Below are 15,357 nucleotides of genomic sequence, written 5' to 3' on the forward strand. Positions count from 1 at the left end.
TCCCTACATACATAAACATCTCTTCTATCTACTGGTTTTTTATTCTGGGGCTTTCTCATACCATTATATCATGAGCATTTTTCTCTATTAGTTTGCAAAAGCAAGTTTTTAATGGCTCTGTTGTATTGTTGGACATTTAGTCAAGTTCCCATTTTTTTCTCTTACAAGTTACAACCAGTGAACATCATTGCACTGGGACCTCTGGGCCTCTCCAATAATTTCCTTAGGAAAAAAGTTTCATGAAAAGGAATCGCTGAGATAAAGAGTGTACATTATTTAAAGTAATATGATGCATATTGCCGAATTGTCTTTCAGAGACACAGTGCCTAGTTTATATTCCTAACACAGACTTACACCTCTTTGTTTCTCCTGCATCTTTGGGAAATTAAAAGAAGTTTTTTTTTGAAAAACAAAATATTGAGCTTTGATTTTCATTCATGGAACTGAGCATTTCCCAAGTGTGTGTGTGTGTGTGTGTGTGTTTTAACCATTTGTTTCATATTTTGTTAATTGTCTGGGCGCTTTATTTATTTCTAGTTGGAATATTAAACTGTATTGTTAATACTTACTAAATATTAAGGATATTAATCCTCTGGATATTGTAGGGAAGGATAAAAACTTTTTTCCTCTACTCTCCTAGGTTCTGTGTCTGGGGCCCTGGAAATTAGACTGACAAAAGACAGATTAACAGAGTTTATTAACATGTGCAGTTAGCATACATATGGGAGTACTCAGTGATGAGTAACACAAAGGATGGTTAAAACTTGAGTTTATATAGCATCTTAACAAGAGAACAGGAAATCTGTAGAGAAGTGACGATACAAAGGAAAAGGTGTTTAGGCTTTTAGGAATGGCAGACTTGGGAAGATAAATATATGGGGGAAACTAATGGGAGATAAGGGTCATTTTAGTAAGATTTGTTTGCAGACCCATCTCAGTGACTTTATAGTCTTTCCTGGCTAAAAAAAAAAAAATCCCCCAGGAGAGAGGATTTATGGCAGCCCTTATTTCTCAGAAGTTTCTGCTTTTAGTCAGATAAGGGAAGCTCTGAGAATGCTTCTTTATACATCTGCTGATTCTCATTTGCCTCCAGCTCAAAATCATCCTTAAGCCAAAGTGGCATCTTTTGGGTGGCATATTCTGATCCCCTACAATATATTTTACAAATTTGGGTCTTTATAATTTTGTTTATGGCATTTTTGATACATGGAAGTTTTAAATAATTAAGATGTGCAAAAATTAAGTAGTAACAGTTAAATTGTTATAAAATCTATCAGTCTTCCCTTAGGTATCTTTTTTTCACTGTAGTTTTTATCCTTAGGGATTCCATTACTGGCAGCCCTTTTCTCAGAAGTTTCTGCTTTTAGTCAGATAAGGGAAGCTCTGAGAATGCTTCTTTATACATCTGCTGATTCTCATTTGCCTCCAGCTCAAAATCATCCTTAAGCCAAAGTGGCATCTTTTGGGTGGCATATTCTGATCCCCTACAATATATTTTACAAATTTGGGTCTTTATAATTTTGTTTATGGCATTTTTGATACATGGAAGTTTTAAATAATTAAGATGTGCAAAAATTAAGTAGTAACAGTTAAATTGTTATAAAATCTATCAGTCTTCCCTTAGGTATCTTTTTTTCACTGTAGTTTTTATCCTTAGGGATTCCATTACCACTTCAATGTTGCATAAGTAATTTGTTTCCTTGTGGTTTTCCATAAAAATCAATATTTTTATGTCTTTTCTTTTGTTCGCTTATGTTTCTTTCTTTTCATGTTCTTGTTTTACATTTTACTTTGTCATCATATTCATTATTGATGAAAATAAGATCATTTTCCTTATCTCCCATTTATTCTTCAGAAATTTCATTTAGTTTCCTGGATGAATATTTCTTCTTCAGAAATTGCATTTAGTTTCATAGATGAATATTTCTCTACTCTGGCAAGTCAAGCAATTAGATTATTACTTTGAAAATAATATAAATTTTATTCCTTTTCTTTTAGCTTATCCTTAAATATATATGTAGAAAAAAGTCTACCAGGTTTTCTGTAACCTCTGACTTTTTTTTAAATGGAACCTATGCAACTAAACTTGAGAACATTTTTTACGGTCAGTTTTCTCACCGTTTAGTCATGGCTCACAAGCATCATGCGGCATCGCCAATAGCACACCCCAGTCTTAGAACAATGGCAAAGAAAGCAAGCCTCAGACTATGAAATAGGGCCATGACTTTAACACTTTTATGATCTTGTTAGAACTGCTGATAAAGTGTTAACATGCCTAATTAGAGGATTGTTTTCATTGTTCTGTAGGGAATGGATTTGAGGAAGGCTGGAAATAATCCATGGAGACTCTTGTATTAGTTTGGGAAGGGAGGATGGTGACATGGTCTACATCCTCTTCTCTTCCTGCAAACTTCATCCCAAGGAAATTTAATCAGGGAATAGGGTTCAATTTGAAGATACCAGAAACCACTCTAGGTATTTAAGGAGCTAGGAATTGAATACAGGGACATAGTACCCACTAAACTGTAGGAGCAGTGAATGCCTGGGCCTCCAGAAGGATTCCTAGAACAGCTCCCTGGACAGGAGGCTGAGGAATTGGAGCTCACTGTCCAACTGCTGGCTCTAAGATCACACCATAGCCACCTCCAGACCAAGCCTTGTCAGATCTCACCAGCAAAGTGTCCCACTTACTCCCTGCTTCATGCTCTTCCTAATCTAAGTCATCCCCCGAATTAGAACTAGGTTGTGCACTGAAAGTTATTTTGGGGTGTACAGCTGATTGGCAGGACCTAAGTCATATTTGAAACCTTAGCTGTGAGTCTGGAAGTATTTTTTGTTTTGTTTTGTTTGTTTGATTTAGCCTTTCAGCCCACACATCAGAAGGATGGTCAGTGAACCCCTACCAAGTCCCCATAAATCAGGTTGTCTATAGTACAGATGGAGTTTGGGAGATGGGGAGATGGGCACAGGATGTGTTTAAAAAGGGAGAATTCTCTGGAAGTGGTGACTGATTCGATGTGGGGGGTGTGAGAAGAAGGAGATGGCAAGGGTAATGTCATAGACAAAACCCATTACTTTAACTCCTGGTTTTGCATGTTTTAGATTTTTTCAAGTTCTTTCGCCTTTGCTCAGTGAAATGACCAATTGCTATAGCAGAGCAAACAAATTTCGAGAGCAAGGTGATCACAAAGCTTCCTCATACTTCTGAGATTCTTTTGAAGATAATATTATGTCTGAACATATTTTCTTTTCCCAATACATTTTTGTCAATACAGAAGTAGAAGTCAAACAAAGGATGTTATCTCAATGGTGCCACCAGCTCCACCCCACCCTGGTTGTGGAATGTGTCTCAGGGTGGGTCTACAGGCTTTAAAGGGTGTTGTAATAGACAGATCTCTGGGCATGAGAAACCTCATCTTAGGGAACCTGCTAGGGCCTGGAGTCACTTTGCTTGTTTTCTCAGAGATACTGTCTACTTTTCTGCCTAATCAAGGGAGTTGATGCACCAGTTCTGGATTCTTGGGTCCCCTCCCCCAGGCTGAGCACAGCAGTGTCTGCAGACTCTTCTAACTAGGCTTTCTTTCCTTACTGGCTGTAGAAATGGTTCTGTCTCTCTCAACTGTGTTAATTTTCTACTCCACTGTTGTTAATTGATAGAGGTTGCGTTGAAGTGGCCGCTGAACATCTCATTAGGCAGCAACTAAATTGGGCCATGGCTGCCCAAGGCCAGGTAGAGTTATTATTCGGGTGGCTGAGCTCACAATTTCCCCCACCTCCTAGAATGCTTTTAAAAAAAATTTCTTTTGTCTCCTGGCCATCTAAGATAAGTATAATGTGCTCCTTCGCATCACTCAACCTCAAATAAAGTCATCCATGGGAAGTCTGGGTGGAGACCTGAGTGAATGATTCTCTGCCACAGAGCCAATGGCTGGTGCCCTCCTCCTCAGCAGCAACCTGGGATTGGGTGTGCACCTCTCTTGGCAAGAATGTGCCAGGCTGAGGTGCAGGAAGGTGTGGTATGATTGTGATATTAATGATTACAGGTGTTGTAAACACCTCCTCTCCAAGATTAGCCAGATGTGCTTTATTATAGGTGTAGCTCTTACTCTTGGAATCAATTACTTTGTGGGCAGTTTCCTGTGTTGGGCAGAGAGGAGAAAAAACAATTCAGAAATGGCCTCAACATATAAACCCAGCTGCGGAAGCAGAATATACACTGTTAGTTATGATGCTTTAACTCATATTATAGGTAGAGCCTGCATTCATGAAGTTAGAGAATGGTTGCACCTTGAAAGGTGTTTATTAAAAATATTTTTTTCTTCTAGAAACAATATACACATGAATGTTGGTTTTCCAGGCTTGCTGTCAAAAGCCCACTTACCTCATAATCTAGTTTTACAATCCTGCATTTACAGTACAAAACAGTAGCCAAAGCTACTGTGTGTGATTTATGCAGCATTTGGCTACATGCTGCTCTTGGGAGTTGATTGTTTGAACCCTAGCCCAGGACTGGGAAGCTCATTCATCAGCTCATTCATCGTCTTCAAAATGAAAAAGAATAGGCAGGGCAGGGTCAGTGAGTTGTTCTCACACTTGAGCAGGTGTCAGAATCACTTGGAGGGCTTGTTAAACCATGTCTACCACTTACTTCATGCAGGAAGTTCTCCTTCAGGTGGGGGAGGGGCTAAGAATTTGCATCTCTAACATTCCTGGATGATGCCAATGGCTGTTGGTGTCTGGAGCACACATTGGGGACCACTGAACTAGACATAGGAGGGAGTTACCTTTCTAAAGAACTCCTGTATCTGAATTCTTGATGATAAGATTCTGTCGGACAAGCAGTGTCCTGCTCTCCAGACACACGAATAAACCTGGACAACAACAAACTGCAAACCATTCCATCACCGAGGTTGTGCAGTCTGTGCTTGCATTCCTTTTCTTCCTAAGCCTGGCATTGGCCATCACTCTGGAAGGGTGAGGAGTTAGTAACTCTCTCCAGGTTTCAAGAAAGCTAAACATGCCTTGGGGGGCATCAGTGAGCAAGTATGGGTCCCAAGAAGTCCAAGGGACAGTGTGACAGGCAACAACCTTCCTGCTTACTCAGCAATGGCTGATGTAGAAGTTCAGCTTTTCCCAAAGTCCATTGAAGCTGAGACCCACAGATAAGGACTCCTGGGGGCCTCCATCAGGCTTTCTCGAAATTTGGAAACAGGTTGGCGGGAGGAGGGCAGGACCTGAGCTTACAAGTGGCAGGACCAGAGCCTACGTTATACTCTGGATCTCAAGATAGACAGACAAGGGGAAGATGGCGAAAGAGGCAGAGCTAAGATCAGGTCTGGCCCAAGGCCTTCCGTATAGGGCGTGCCCATCCCCACAAATTCTGTTTCCGCTCTCAGAACTCCTTCTGTTCTGACATTCCCCACTCCCCTACCTCACAGTACTTCTCTCCAGCTTCTTCACTCTCACCTCTCCATGTCCACTAACCCGGAGTGACTAAAGCTTCCCAGAACTGAAAGCTTTAGCCACTTCTTTCCACCAGAAGGGCATCTGTACCACTGATGGGGTGATGTGGATGGTGGGGACTGCAGTCTTCATAGCATCACCAGCAGAGACCCTCTTTGTTTGCCCTTCTGGCCCAGACTTCATCTGTTTGTGGATTGAGTGCTGTGTCCTCATGTGTACTCCATTAGGATCCACATCACTTCAAGGGACTAAACATGGGTTTCTCTCCCGTTTCTGCAAAAGGAAAAAAGAAAAATGGAGGGTTATTTTTATTTGTTTGTTAAATAATAAAACAATTGCAAAAATGGTCTAAATGTTGTATTCACTAATTGATTGGCTTTCTCTCCAAGTGAGCAGATAGCTTTAGAGTGGAATATGGGAAAACACAAGAGATATTTATAAGGAGAATAATATAAATGGTTAGTTAAAGTTGATATTTCAACATTTGCTGTTAACCCCTCTTTAAGACTACTTATGAAGTTTGAGGAGTTTTATAAGGTGGAAACAAATATTGCTTTTAATTTCCTCATGTCATTATGATACCTGGTGCAAAGAGTTGGCAGGGCCTTCCCATCTCCTGGGCTGTATGGCAGCTCTGCCTGTGAGAAGGGCGCTGGTGACCAGGAATGCTCACCTCCTTGGCTGCTCCCTCTCCCTTGGGTTGCTTTCCTGTGGTAGCTGGGACAGAAGGAATACACATCCCCAGATTTCATGGGGTTACTCCCTGCAGACTATTATAACCTATCCCAGACTAGAACATTTCACTGCCTTGTAGGCAAATTATATTTCTCATTGTTGGATTTTCAAAAATATTGAAGACACTCTTAATGGTATGTGTGACATGGCACTGCTAATGGTGTCATGATCCTTACCACAGTTATTATATTGCCCTTATGATTCATTACAATTGGCATCTGTGTATGTTTCTCTCTGATTTATTTTCTATTTGCCCCTCTCTAGTGGGATCTTGTGTGTGATAATGCCTGGAAGGTCCATATCGCTAAATTCTCCTTACTGGTTGGATTAATCTTTGGCTACCTAATAACTGGATGCATTGCTGACTGGTGAGTACCAACGTCCTGCCTCACAATACATTGGAAGCCACAGGAAGCCTTTGCTGGCTAAAGAGGAGTGGTCAGTGTTAGCTACTGTTACTAAGTCTTTTCTCTGCCCTGGTGTTGGAGCCAGAACGGAAGGCCAAAGCTGTCACCTGGAGAATTCAGAACTAAAAGAATTGGCCAGTGCATGTAAAAGACCTTTGGAAGTGAGAATTTAATTTCATTGCAATTCTCTAGTTGCTAGAATCTAGTAAAACCAGCCAGCATCCTGCAGCCCCATCTCCTACTGACAGCCAGTGTTTAGTTAGGAAGAGCCTGAGGATACAGGTTTGGGACTTTCTGGACTGGGCCTTAGGGGTCAGGTGTACAAGATGCATCAAAAAATGGAGAGCGGAGGACCTAGAGACTCTGCCCACATGAACTTAATGGGTAGGATTGTGCTGATGTCACAGATTTTAGAGAGGGATAATATTTATATTTGGCTTGGCCAGGAGATGCCTCTGTGGGGTCCATGGGGAACCAGACCTTGAAAAGTGGACAGCATTTGGATAATGGATGGGCATTGCAGGCATAAGAAGGGTAGTGACCAGAGGTGAGGATGAACATGCTTTGCTTGGGTGGGTGAGGAGGTCTAAGGGCCTGGAGCAAAGCATATGGTTCAGGATGAAGTGACGAGGTTGGTAAGATGGCGATGGGGCGGAGGAGATGGTAGCAGAGATGGTAATGGTAGTAACAGTAACAACGTTAGCAGCTGACACTGACTGATTACTGTTGCCAGGCGCTGTGCTAAGTATCTTTGTATGTGAACATATCCCATCCTCACAGCACCCCTGTAGATAGGTACTATTATTACTGTTGTCTTATAGTGGAAAAACAGAAGTTTAAGTAAAATCCCCAAATTCACTCGGCTTTTAAGTTGGAGAGCCAGGACTCGGAACTAACCTCCTGGCTCCAGAGGCTGCCTCTTCACAAGTGTGCCGCAACACTTATATTTAAGGCATTCTGTGGTCACAAGGGCAGCAGTGGTGACACATTTGAGCTGGGAGGCGGTGCTCAATGCTGATAAGATTTTCAAGGAACAAGGCTGCTCAAGGAGAGAGGCATGGGGTAGCTGTTCCCCCTTGACCTTCTTTTATCATTAGAGGAACTTCTTTTGTGACTAAGGATGTCTTGCACCCAATGACACGATAAGGGCCAAGAGTGAAACAACAAATTCCTATGCCTTTGGCTTCGCCCTGTGGTTCCCTCTGTACCCTGGTTAGATGAGAAAGCTGGCTGGGGCCCTCCAGCAAGAGCCTGGGGGTACAAAACAGCAGGTGGAGCCCAGAAGAGTTATGTACTACTTTCAAGTTCTGGAAATTTCTTTCCAAAATTTAGTCTCTGTTTGGAAGTTCCTTGCATTAACATGTAGTGTGATTTCCTGTGTGTTAAGAATTTGCTTAATCATCATTTGTAAATACTTCTTAAGGACACATTCCCTGGGGGCAGTAACAGAGAAGCTGTAAAGGACCTCTGGAAACCTATGTCAAGGCCCCCTTGGGTTTTTTTTTTTTTTTGAGGGGATGGGGAGAGTGCAGGGTTTTTTTTAAACAAATACTTGAGCTTAAAGATTTTCAGAGTAAGCTATACTGATCTAACAGATGCTCTAATTCCAATATTTTGACCACAAGGACATTTTGTTTCCCAGAAATCTGCATCGAAATAGGTTAGGAAAATACACTAATATAATCCACGTCACTTCTTTCTACAAAAGCAGACTTGACTGAGGTTTTATTGTCCTTGTTCAATGATTTCATAAGGAAAGCAAATATGTACTTCTATTAATATCAGTTGTAATAGGTTTAAACTGTTTAGAAGTTGTTTTGTGATTTCTTGCTTCTTGCATATACATGCTGTTTGGCCTTCCTGATCACACACAAGGCCTGAGAACAAAAAACAGAAGAGTTTAGGGCCTTCCTTCATGAGCAGCCAGTCTGATGTTGCAAACACACTTGCCTGTATTTGCTTTTCCAGGGTCCGTGGTGGATGGTTGTGGGTGCCCAGAGAGTCAGAGCACAATGCTTTGTGCTGTGGCTTTTTTGAACATTTTGAGTGGGCCTCAGTTCCAGTTTGAAAGTTTGCTGTTTTCCACCATTCATTCATTCATTTATTCATTCATTCATCTATTTTTGGTATTTCACTCCCTGCTAGAGCCTTACTTGAAAGAAAATAAACACATTTAGAGGGAATTCCAGATTTCATAGTTGTTGCGCCCATTTCATGGCTACATGGGAAGGTTGATTAAGTCATAGGTTAAACTTTCTAAGACTGCAGTCAGCATACAATAAAACTTAATTAATATACTTTTTTCTTTAAAAAGTTACTGTTTTCCACATATATCGTGTTTGAGGATATACATTATATATTGTCAAATGATGCGTTTAGATGTATGGAAGGGAACAGTCCTGTCAGTGGCTTTCACCAGAAGACCTTCCCCCACTTGTCCCCTCCATCATTGGTTTTTTTGCTGGGTGTTTTGGCAGTTCTTGCTGTAGGAGCCCTCTGCACCCTTCTCCAGCTGGGCCTGGGAGGATGGCCCTTTTGAATTGCTATGGAGGACCCCTTGCCCTCTAGCTCCTGGCTGAACCTGGCTGGAGAAAGGGAGGAGAGTGAGTTGGGGGTATTTTAATCTCTAGCTTGATCTCTGCAGGGCTGCCAGGGATTGGCTGCCTCCTTTAGGCCCCTCTACACATAGCCTCTCTCTCTCTCTCTCTCTGGGTACCAAGACCATCTGTCCCCCAAGTCCCCTTCTGTTAATAGCCCCAAGATTTTCCTCACAATTTGCCCATCTGTTTGTAAATAACCCCTTTATTAAAATATCCTCAAATTGTGGGATACCTGTTTCCTGTTGAGATCCTGTATTACTTCTCTATGGCTGCTGTAACAAATTACCACACACTTGGTGGTCTAAATTAATTTACATTTCTGTAGTTCACACTAGGCTAAAATCAAAGTGCTGCCAGGGTTGTATTAGTTTTGGGGGGCTCTAGGAGAGACTCCATATCCTTGACTTTTCAAGTTTCTAGAGGTTGCTTGCATTCCTTAGCTCTTGGCCCCTCTTCTGGCTTCAAAGCCAGCAAAGGTCAGTCAGTTCCTTCTCATTCTACCATCTCTCCAGTTCTCTGCAACCAGGAGAGGTTGTCTGTGTACTTAGATTGGACCCACCTGAATAATCACCTCATCTCAAGATCCTTAACCTTAATCACATCTGCAGAGCCCCTTTTGCCATGAAAGGTAACAGAGTCACAGGTTCTGATTATTAGAACGTGAACATCCTTGAGGGCCATTATTCTGCCCATCACAGAGTCTAACTGATAAGCTCTCTGCACTACAGATTTAGGAGTGTGATTTTATCAGTCATCTCTGAGGGGATTCTGCTCTTGGGGAGACAGTTCACACTAAAACTCCAGTGGTTATAACTAACACTTGTTCAATTCTTGCTAAATTACTTGCACTTACCTCCTCGTGATAACAATCCCATTAGGTCAGCATTGACGGGCTGTTCCTAAAGAAAACACGAGGCTCATTCGGGCAACTGTGGTCTTTCTTAAGATCACGTAGTTCATAAATGATGAGTCTGGGTTCTAGGCCAGAGTGCTCTGAATTTGAAGACCATGTTTGCCCCACAGTTCCTAATAATATTGTTTACTTACTGATTTTAGGAACCATTTGGGAGGGAGAAATTTAGAATAGTTTCTACAAGTTAAAAAAAAAAAGTCAAGGATCTTTTCTAAAGTATCAGAACAGGGCAAACCATGTTGATGGGCATCAGGGATGTAGACATGCAGGAAGGAATCATAAGAGCTGCAACATATAACTATTTGTTTTGTTCCAGGCACTGTGCTTATGTCCACCATCTCTCTTAAAGATCTCAATAATGCTGTGAGATAGGATGGTATACCTCATATTTACAGACAAGAGATTTGAAGGGAAGTAAAAATGGATAAATTAGATTTTGTTTTCTTTCATTTTAGGAGGCCAACTAAGCCATATATTAAATTTTTAAATTTATTTCTATAAAATCATTTGGTTTGCACAAAATTACTTATAGTCTCTCCTGATAAGGGCTCAGTGATCCCAGCGCCAGTCAAGGGAAGTAATTAATGGCTAAAATCTCCAAGAAAACCATTGACTTAGATTGGCATTGACCTTAATTCACTAAAGTATCTATGGGGAATATTAGAAGCCTAAGAAATTCTGAATGAAATTGCATCCTGTAGTTCCCTCCCCCAAATTTCCTTGAAGTTACATCCATGTCCTTCAAAAGGCAAAGCCATGTGTTACTTAGCATTGCTTTTTTTAAAAACAGCTTTATTGAGAAATAATTTCTGTACTATAAAGCTCACCATATTAAGTGCACATTTCAATGAGTTTTAGTATATTTACAGAATTATACAACCCTCTCCACACTCTAACTTTAAAACATTTCCACCACCCTAAAAGGAAGTCTGACCATTTATAGTCACTAATTCTCACTCCTAGCCCTAGGCAACAATGATTCTACTTTCTGTTTCTCTCTGTTTGCCTTTTCTGGTTATTTTGTTTTTATGTAGATGTCCTGTCATAAGTATGTCCACCCGAATTCAAGCCATTCATCTACCTGTCACGTGTTTGGGGTCCCAGGCATGGATTTTCTTCCTTCGGCACTTCTCTCATTTCTCTGTGAGCTGTCGTACTTCAAGCTGGTTGTGTTATATTAATCTGTGCATTGGAGATTTTTTCCCCTCTAATAAGTTGATGAAGGAAAATCTGGAAGATTAGCAAGGGAGGCATGGAGGACTAGTGACTTTTCATTCCCATACATCACCCCTGCTGTCCTCCCAGCCACACCTAGAATACATCGCTCCATTGTGGTGCCATTCTAGTAATCCGCCAACCTAATTTGTGTGCTGCTTTTTCCAGAAACACAGTGGACTGAGCTTCCAACCCCTTGCTGTCTGGTGAGCTTCACTTTCAGGTCTATACCCATTATTTAAAGTTCAAACTATCTTAGTTTAGTCTGTGATCCCTTAAAAATTAATTCTTATCACATAGTTGAAACAAATCGGCAGCTGGCTGGGCCCTGGTTCTGATAGGCTGTGTGTGAGATCAGGTACCTGAGTAGCTACCAGCCCTGAGAAAGGAAATGAAGCTGCTTCACTCCATGTCTCTGTAGGCTTTGGAGCCAATTCCAAAGGTCAGTGATTTCTCGAGACATTTAAATGCTGGGTGTGTCAAGGTTTATGTTTGGAGAGTTGTTATTGATTTTGTTACTCTTGCCTTGAATTATCCTCCTATGTACTCAGAAATAGACTTGCCAACAGGAATTGGGTTCCTGTCTCAGTTCTATTATGCAGTAGCTGTTTAATCTATGCCCCCTTATCTACAAAATGAGGTTGAGCTAAATTTTACCTGAGGGCTTTTCTGTCCCTATATCTACCAAAGTGGGTCTCAGTAATATGAAGACTTTTAGTCCAGTACTCATTCAACATCTATTGGACACCTGCTGAATACTGGGTTTCAGCAACTAGCATCATGGCCCTGTTTAATGATGACTCCTAACTTATTCCCTCTCCGTATACAGGGTCGGCCGGCGGCCTGTGCTGCTGTGTTCCATCATCTTCATTCTGATCTTTGGACTGACCGTGGCACTGTCAGTGAATGTGACAATGTTCAGCACACTCAGGTTCTTTGAAGGATTTTGCCTGGCTGGAGTAATTCTCACCTTGTATGCATTACGTAAGTAGGAGCTTTCACAACTAGTTTTGAAGAAATTAGCATAAGTTTTGCTGCTGCTTCTGCTGCTGCTGCTGCTGTTTAGGAGGTTTTGGAAAGGGTGCTCTGCATGCTGGTGGTTTGGGATGGCATTCTTTCAGAAGCACAAACTTTAGTGGCCTCGAGTGTTGTGAAAAAACTTTCTCAGGTAATGTAATCTAACATCCACTCTATCCTGATCTCCAGCTTGGGATCGGCGCACATCAGAGGACACAGAGGGTTGCATAATTGCTTAGAGAAGCAGGGATCAGCCCACAGCTGATATATGGAGGCTCTTTTGCTTTCCTCCAGAATTTTCTGCATTGATATTCTGTGTACTTCCCAATCTAATATGTAATTGGGTGTCCCTGAACTTGGTTCCAGAAAGGCATACCATGTACCTGCTACCATTTGGTGTGGGCTCGGTGTTTTGATAGACTCCTTAAAAGTTTTTCTCTTCTTTTTCTTCTGCAAGGCTTTGCGGAGTCCAGAATTTCCACATCCTCGTGTGCTGAGGTATAGCCTAGTTGGGCGGAACTTGAACCCAAAGCATTGGTGCTAGAAGAGTAAATGGCAATGTTTATTAGTGTTTGCTTTTTTTAGGATGAAGAAAAATTTATTCCATTAATCCATCATGTTTGTTGGCTATATTAACACCCCTGTCAAATGTGGCTATGTTTCTCTTCTCTGTAGTTGGTGTGTTCTAGAACACAGCCACAAACCCCTAAGGAGAAGGAAGGTTTGAGGCATGAATATTTCACTTATTTTCTAGTTTTATACTTTTTAATCAGGCAGTGGAAAGAACTGTTAGGAATAATGTAAGATGATTGATAATATGTTTTGTCTTTTTCTTTCTCTTTGACAACATGGGTAGGAGTCAGTTACAGATTAAGTAGCAATTTCCAGTGAGGTCAAATAAGAATAGTTCTGATTCTCTTAAGTGTGCTTATTAAAGACTTAATAACACTTTTTAGATAACCTGAATTTTTATATAGAATAGAAATATAAGCAATTTGTAACATAACTTTTTAGTCACAAAGAAGAAATGGGCATAGACAAAAGCTACAGGTGTATTCTCTAAATCCACAGTCGGCAGTTTTGTCATCTTCTTCCAGGAATGAACTGTTTCCAGTTTATTTACATTTGTTTTGGAACCCTGTTTCTTGGGGCGGGGAGGCGTTCTTTAGAAATATATGTGTTCAAGATTAGTGGATCTAGGTCATGGCTATTTGGAAGTTTCATTTCTTTGAACAACCAATAGCTATTGGGCTTGAATGTTTCCAGACAGAATGCCTGTGCTATTCTCTGGCCCTCACCACCTGTTGGTCTATGCAGAGGAGCAAGTTCCCCGCCGTTTTTTTCGAAGAGACTCTGGGTTCTGCTCTCATATGCTCTCTTGTCTTGCATACGTGCAGGCGTGACTGGGTCTTCTCTTCATGCAGCCATCCTTGCAAGGCTTCAGAGGACACGTTGGGGCTCAGCTGGAGAGAGCACCTTGATCCATTAGCCATGTCTGTCTGTGATGAGGAAGGAGGGTGAGGAAGGGCTGCGTAGATCTGGCACTTGTCATATCTACAGATCCTCCCTGAGTTAAGCCAGACCAGGAGAGAATTCTCCCTGAACTGCATCGTTTCAGCCTCACGTAGAATTAGTTTACTGATTTGTGTTGTGATATCATGGCATTGGCCCTGTGAAACCTGTTGCTATATTTACTTTTAAAAAAAAGATGAAGCAAGGGGTGTTTTTTCAAGAGATTCCATAGTGAGCTCTTTACGGTAAAAAGTTCTCTTCCATTTCAGAACCATACAAAAAACGTACTTACACTCGGAAACTGCTTTGCTTCTATCTCATAGGCACAGAATCATGTAAACCATGCATCTGTAAAAGGCCAGGTAGTAAATATTTTAGGCTTTGCAGGTCTCTGTCACAACTATTCAACTGTACTATTGTACCATGAAAGCAGCCATAAATAATATGTTAATGATTAGGTGTGGCTGTGTTCCAGTAAAACTTTATTTACAGAAACAGATGGTGGGCTGGATTTGACTAGCAGGCCATAATATTTCAGCCAGTGATATGAGTCTTTCTTTCCATTGACTGCGAAGAAGCTTAGAATCTGATCTAGCATGTGTATGCACCTGATAAGTTGAGCTTTAAATTCTTGCCTCTCTCCTAATTTCATCTGAACTTTCACACTTTAATTTCTCCTTTGTCCCATTTTCCTGTCTCTATAATTTAAATTTTATTGTATTGTATGTATTTGTGTAGGCAACTTTAAATTTTTTTCTGAAATAAATCAGGGTATAAATAAATAGTTAAGTTTTCTTGGGGTGGGATTACAAATGAAACGTCATGACAAATACCATTGCAATGAAAAATTCCAGGTATCAACCAATGGCCTACTGTCAGAGCTAACACAATATCTGGTATAGCAAAATTAAAATAAAGCAAAAGGACATAAATGATTACTTGGAGCTTATTGAGAAAATATTTCAATGATATAAATAAGGGGGTGTCGATTGAGAGATGGCAGAAGAACTAAGCTTGGCAAGGGAGAATCAAAAAGAAGAAATAAAGTGATGAGTAACAGGATTGGGTATATGGTGTATGCTGAGCTGGGCCAGCCCATCTCTCTGACAGTCTTGGATGAAGACAGAGGTTGGTGATGAGAAGTTAAGAGACAACCTCCCGGTCAGTAGGGCAGATGAGTCTGAATTTCCAAATCAGGGTGCTTGCTAGCATTTTATACATGAGTAGTATATGTGCTTAGTTAATGCTTAAAAATTTGTTTTGCTTAAAGGAAATTATTGACAATCTGGGTCACAGGGTTGAAGTATTTCTTGACTCTAAAGAAACGTTTAAAACTTTTGAAATTATTTGGAAAGTACCTTTTAACAGTCCTTTTTCTACCTCTTCAACCATAAGGTTTTTATCTCACTTAATGCATCTGCTGGAAAGGGCTGTACTTTCTCAGAAGAGAACTGGATATCATCCTTTTTTTTTTTTTTTTACTTGCAGGTGCTTG

At 40.9% G+C, this 15,357-nt stretch overlaps 1 protein-coding gene across 1 annotated transcript in view; it reads left to right on the plus strand.

The window, feature by feature from the left end:
• Positions 1–15,357, plus strand: part of SLC22A23 (solute carrier family 22 member 23) — a 175,575-nt gene that overhangs the window by 31,946 nt on the left and 128,272 nt on the right. The window contains exons 3-4 of the mRNA XM_025044915.1: positions 6,463–6,566; positions 12,163–12,317. Of these exons, the coding sequence (XP_024900683.1) occupies positions 6,463–6,566; positions 12,163–12,317 (259 nt within the window). The remainder of the gene's footprint in view (positions 1–6,462; positions 6,567–12,162; positions 12,318–15,357) is intronic.

This window comes from Pteropus alecto, unplaced genomic scaffold (genome assembly GCF_000325575.1).
Source record: "Pteropus alecto unplaced genomic scaffold, ASM32557v1 scaffold121, whole genome shotgun sequence".
Classification (NCBI taxonomy): Eukaryota; Metazoa; Chordata; class Mammalia; order Chiroptera; family Pteropodidae; genus Pteropus; species Pteropus alecto.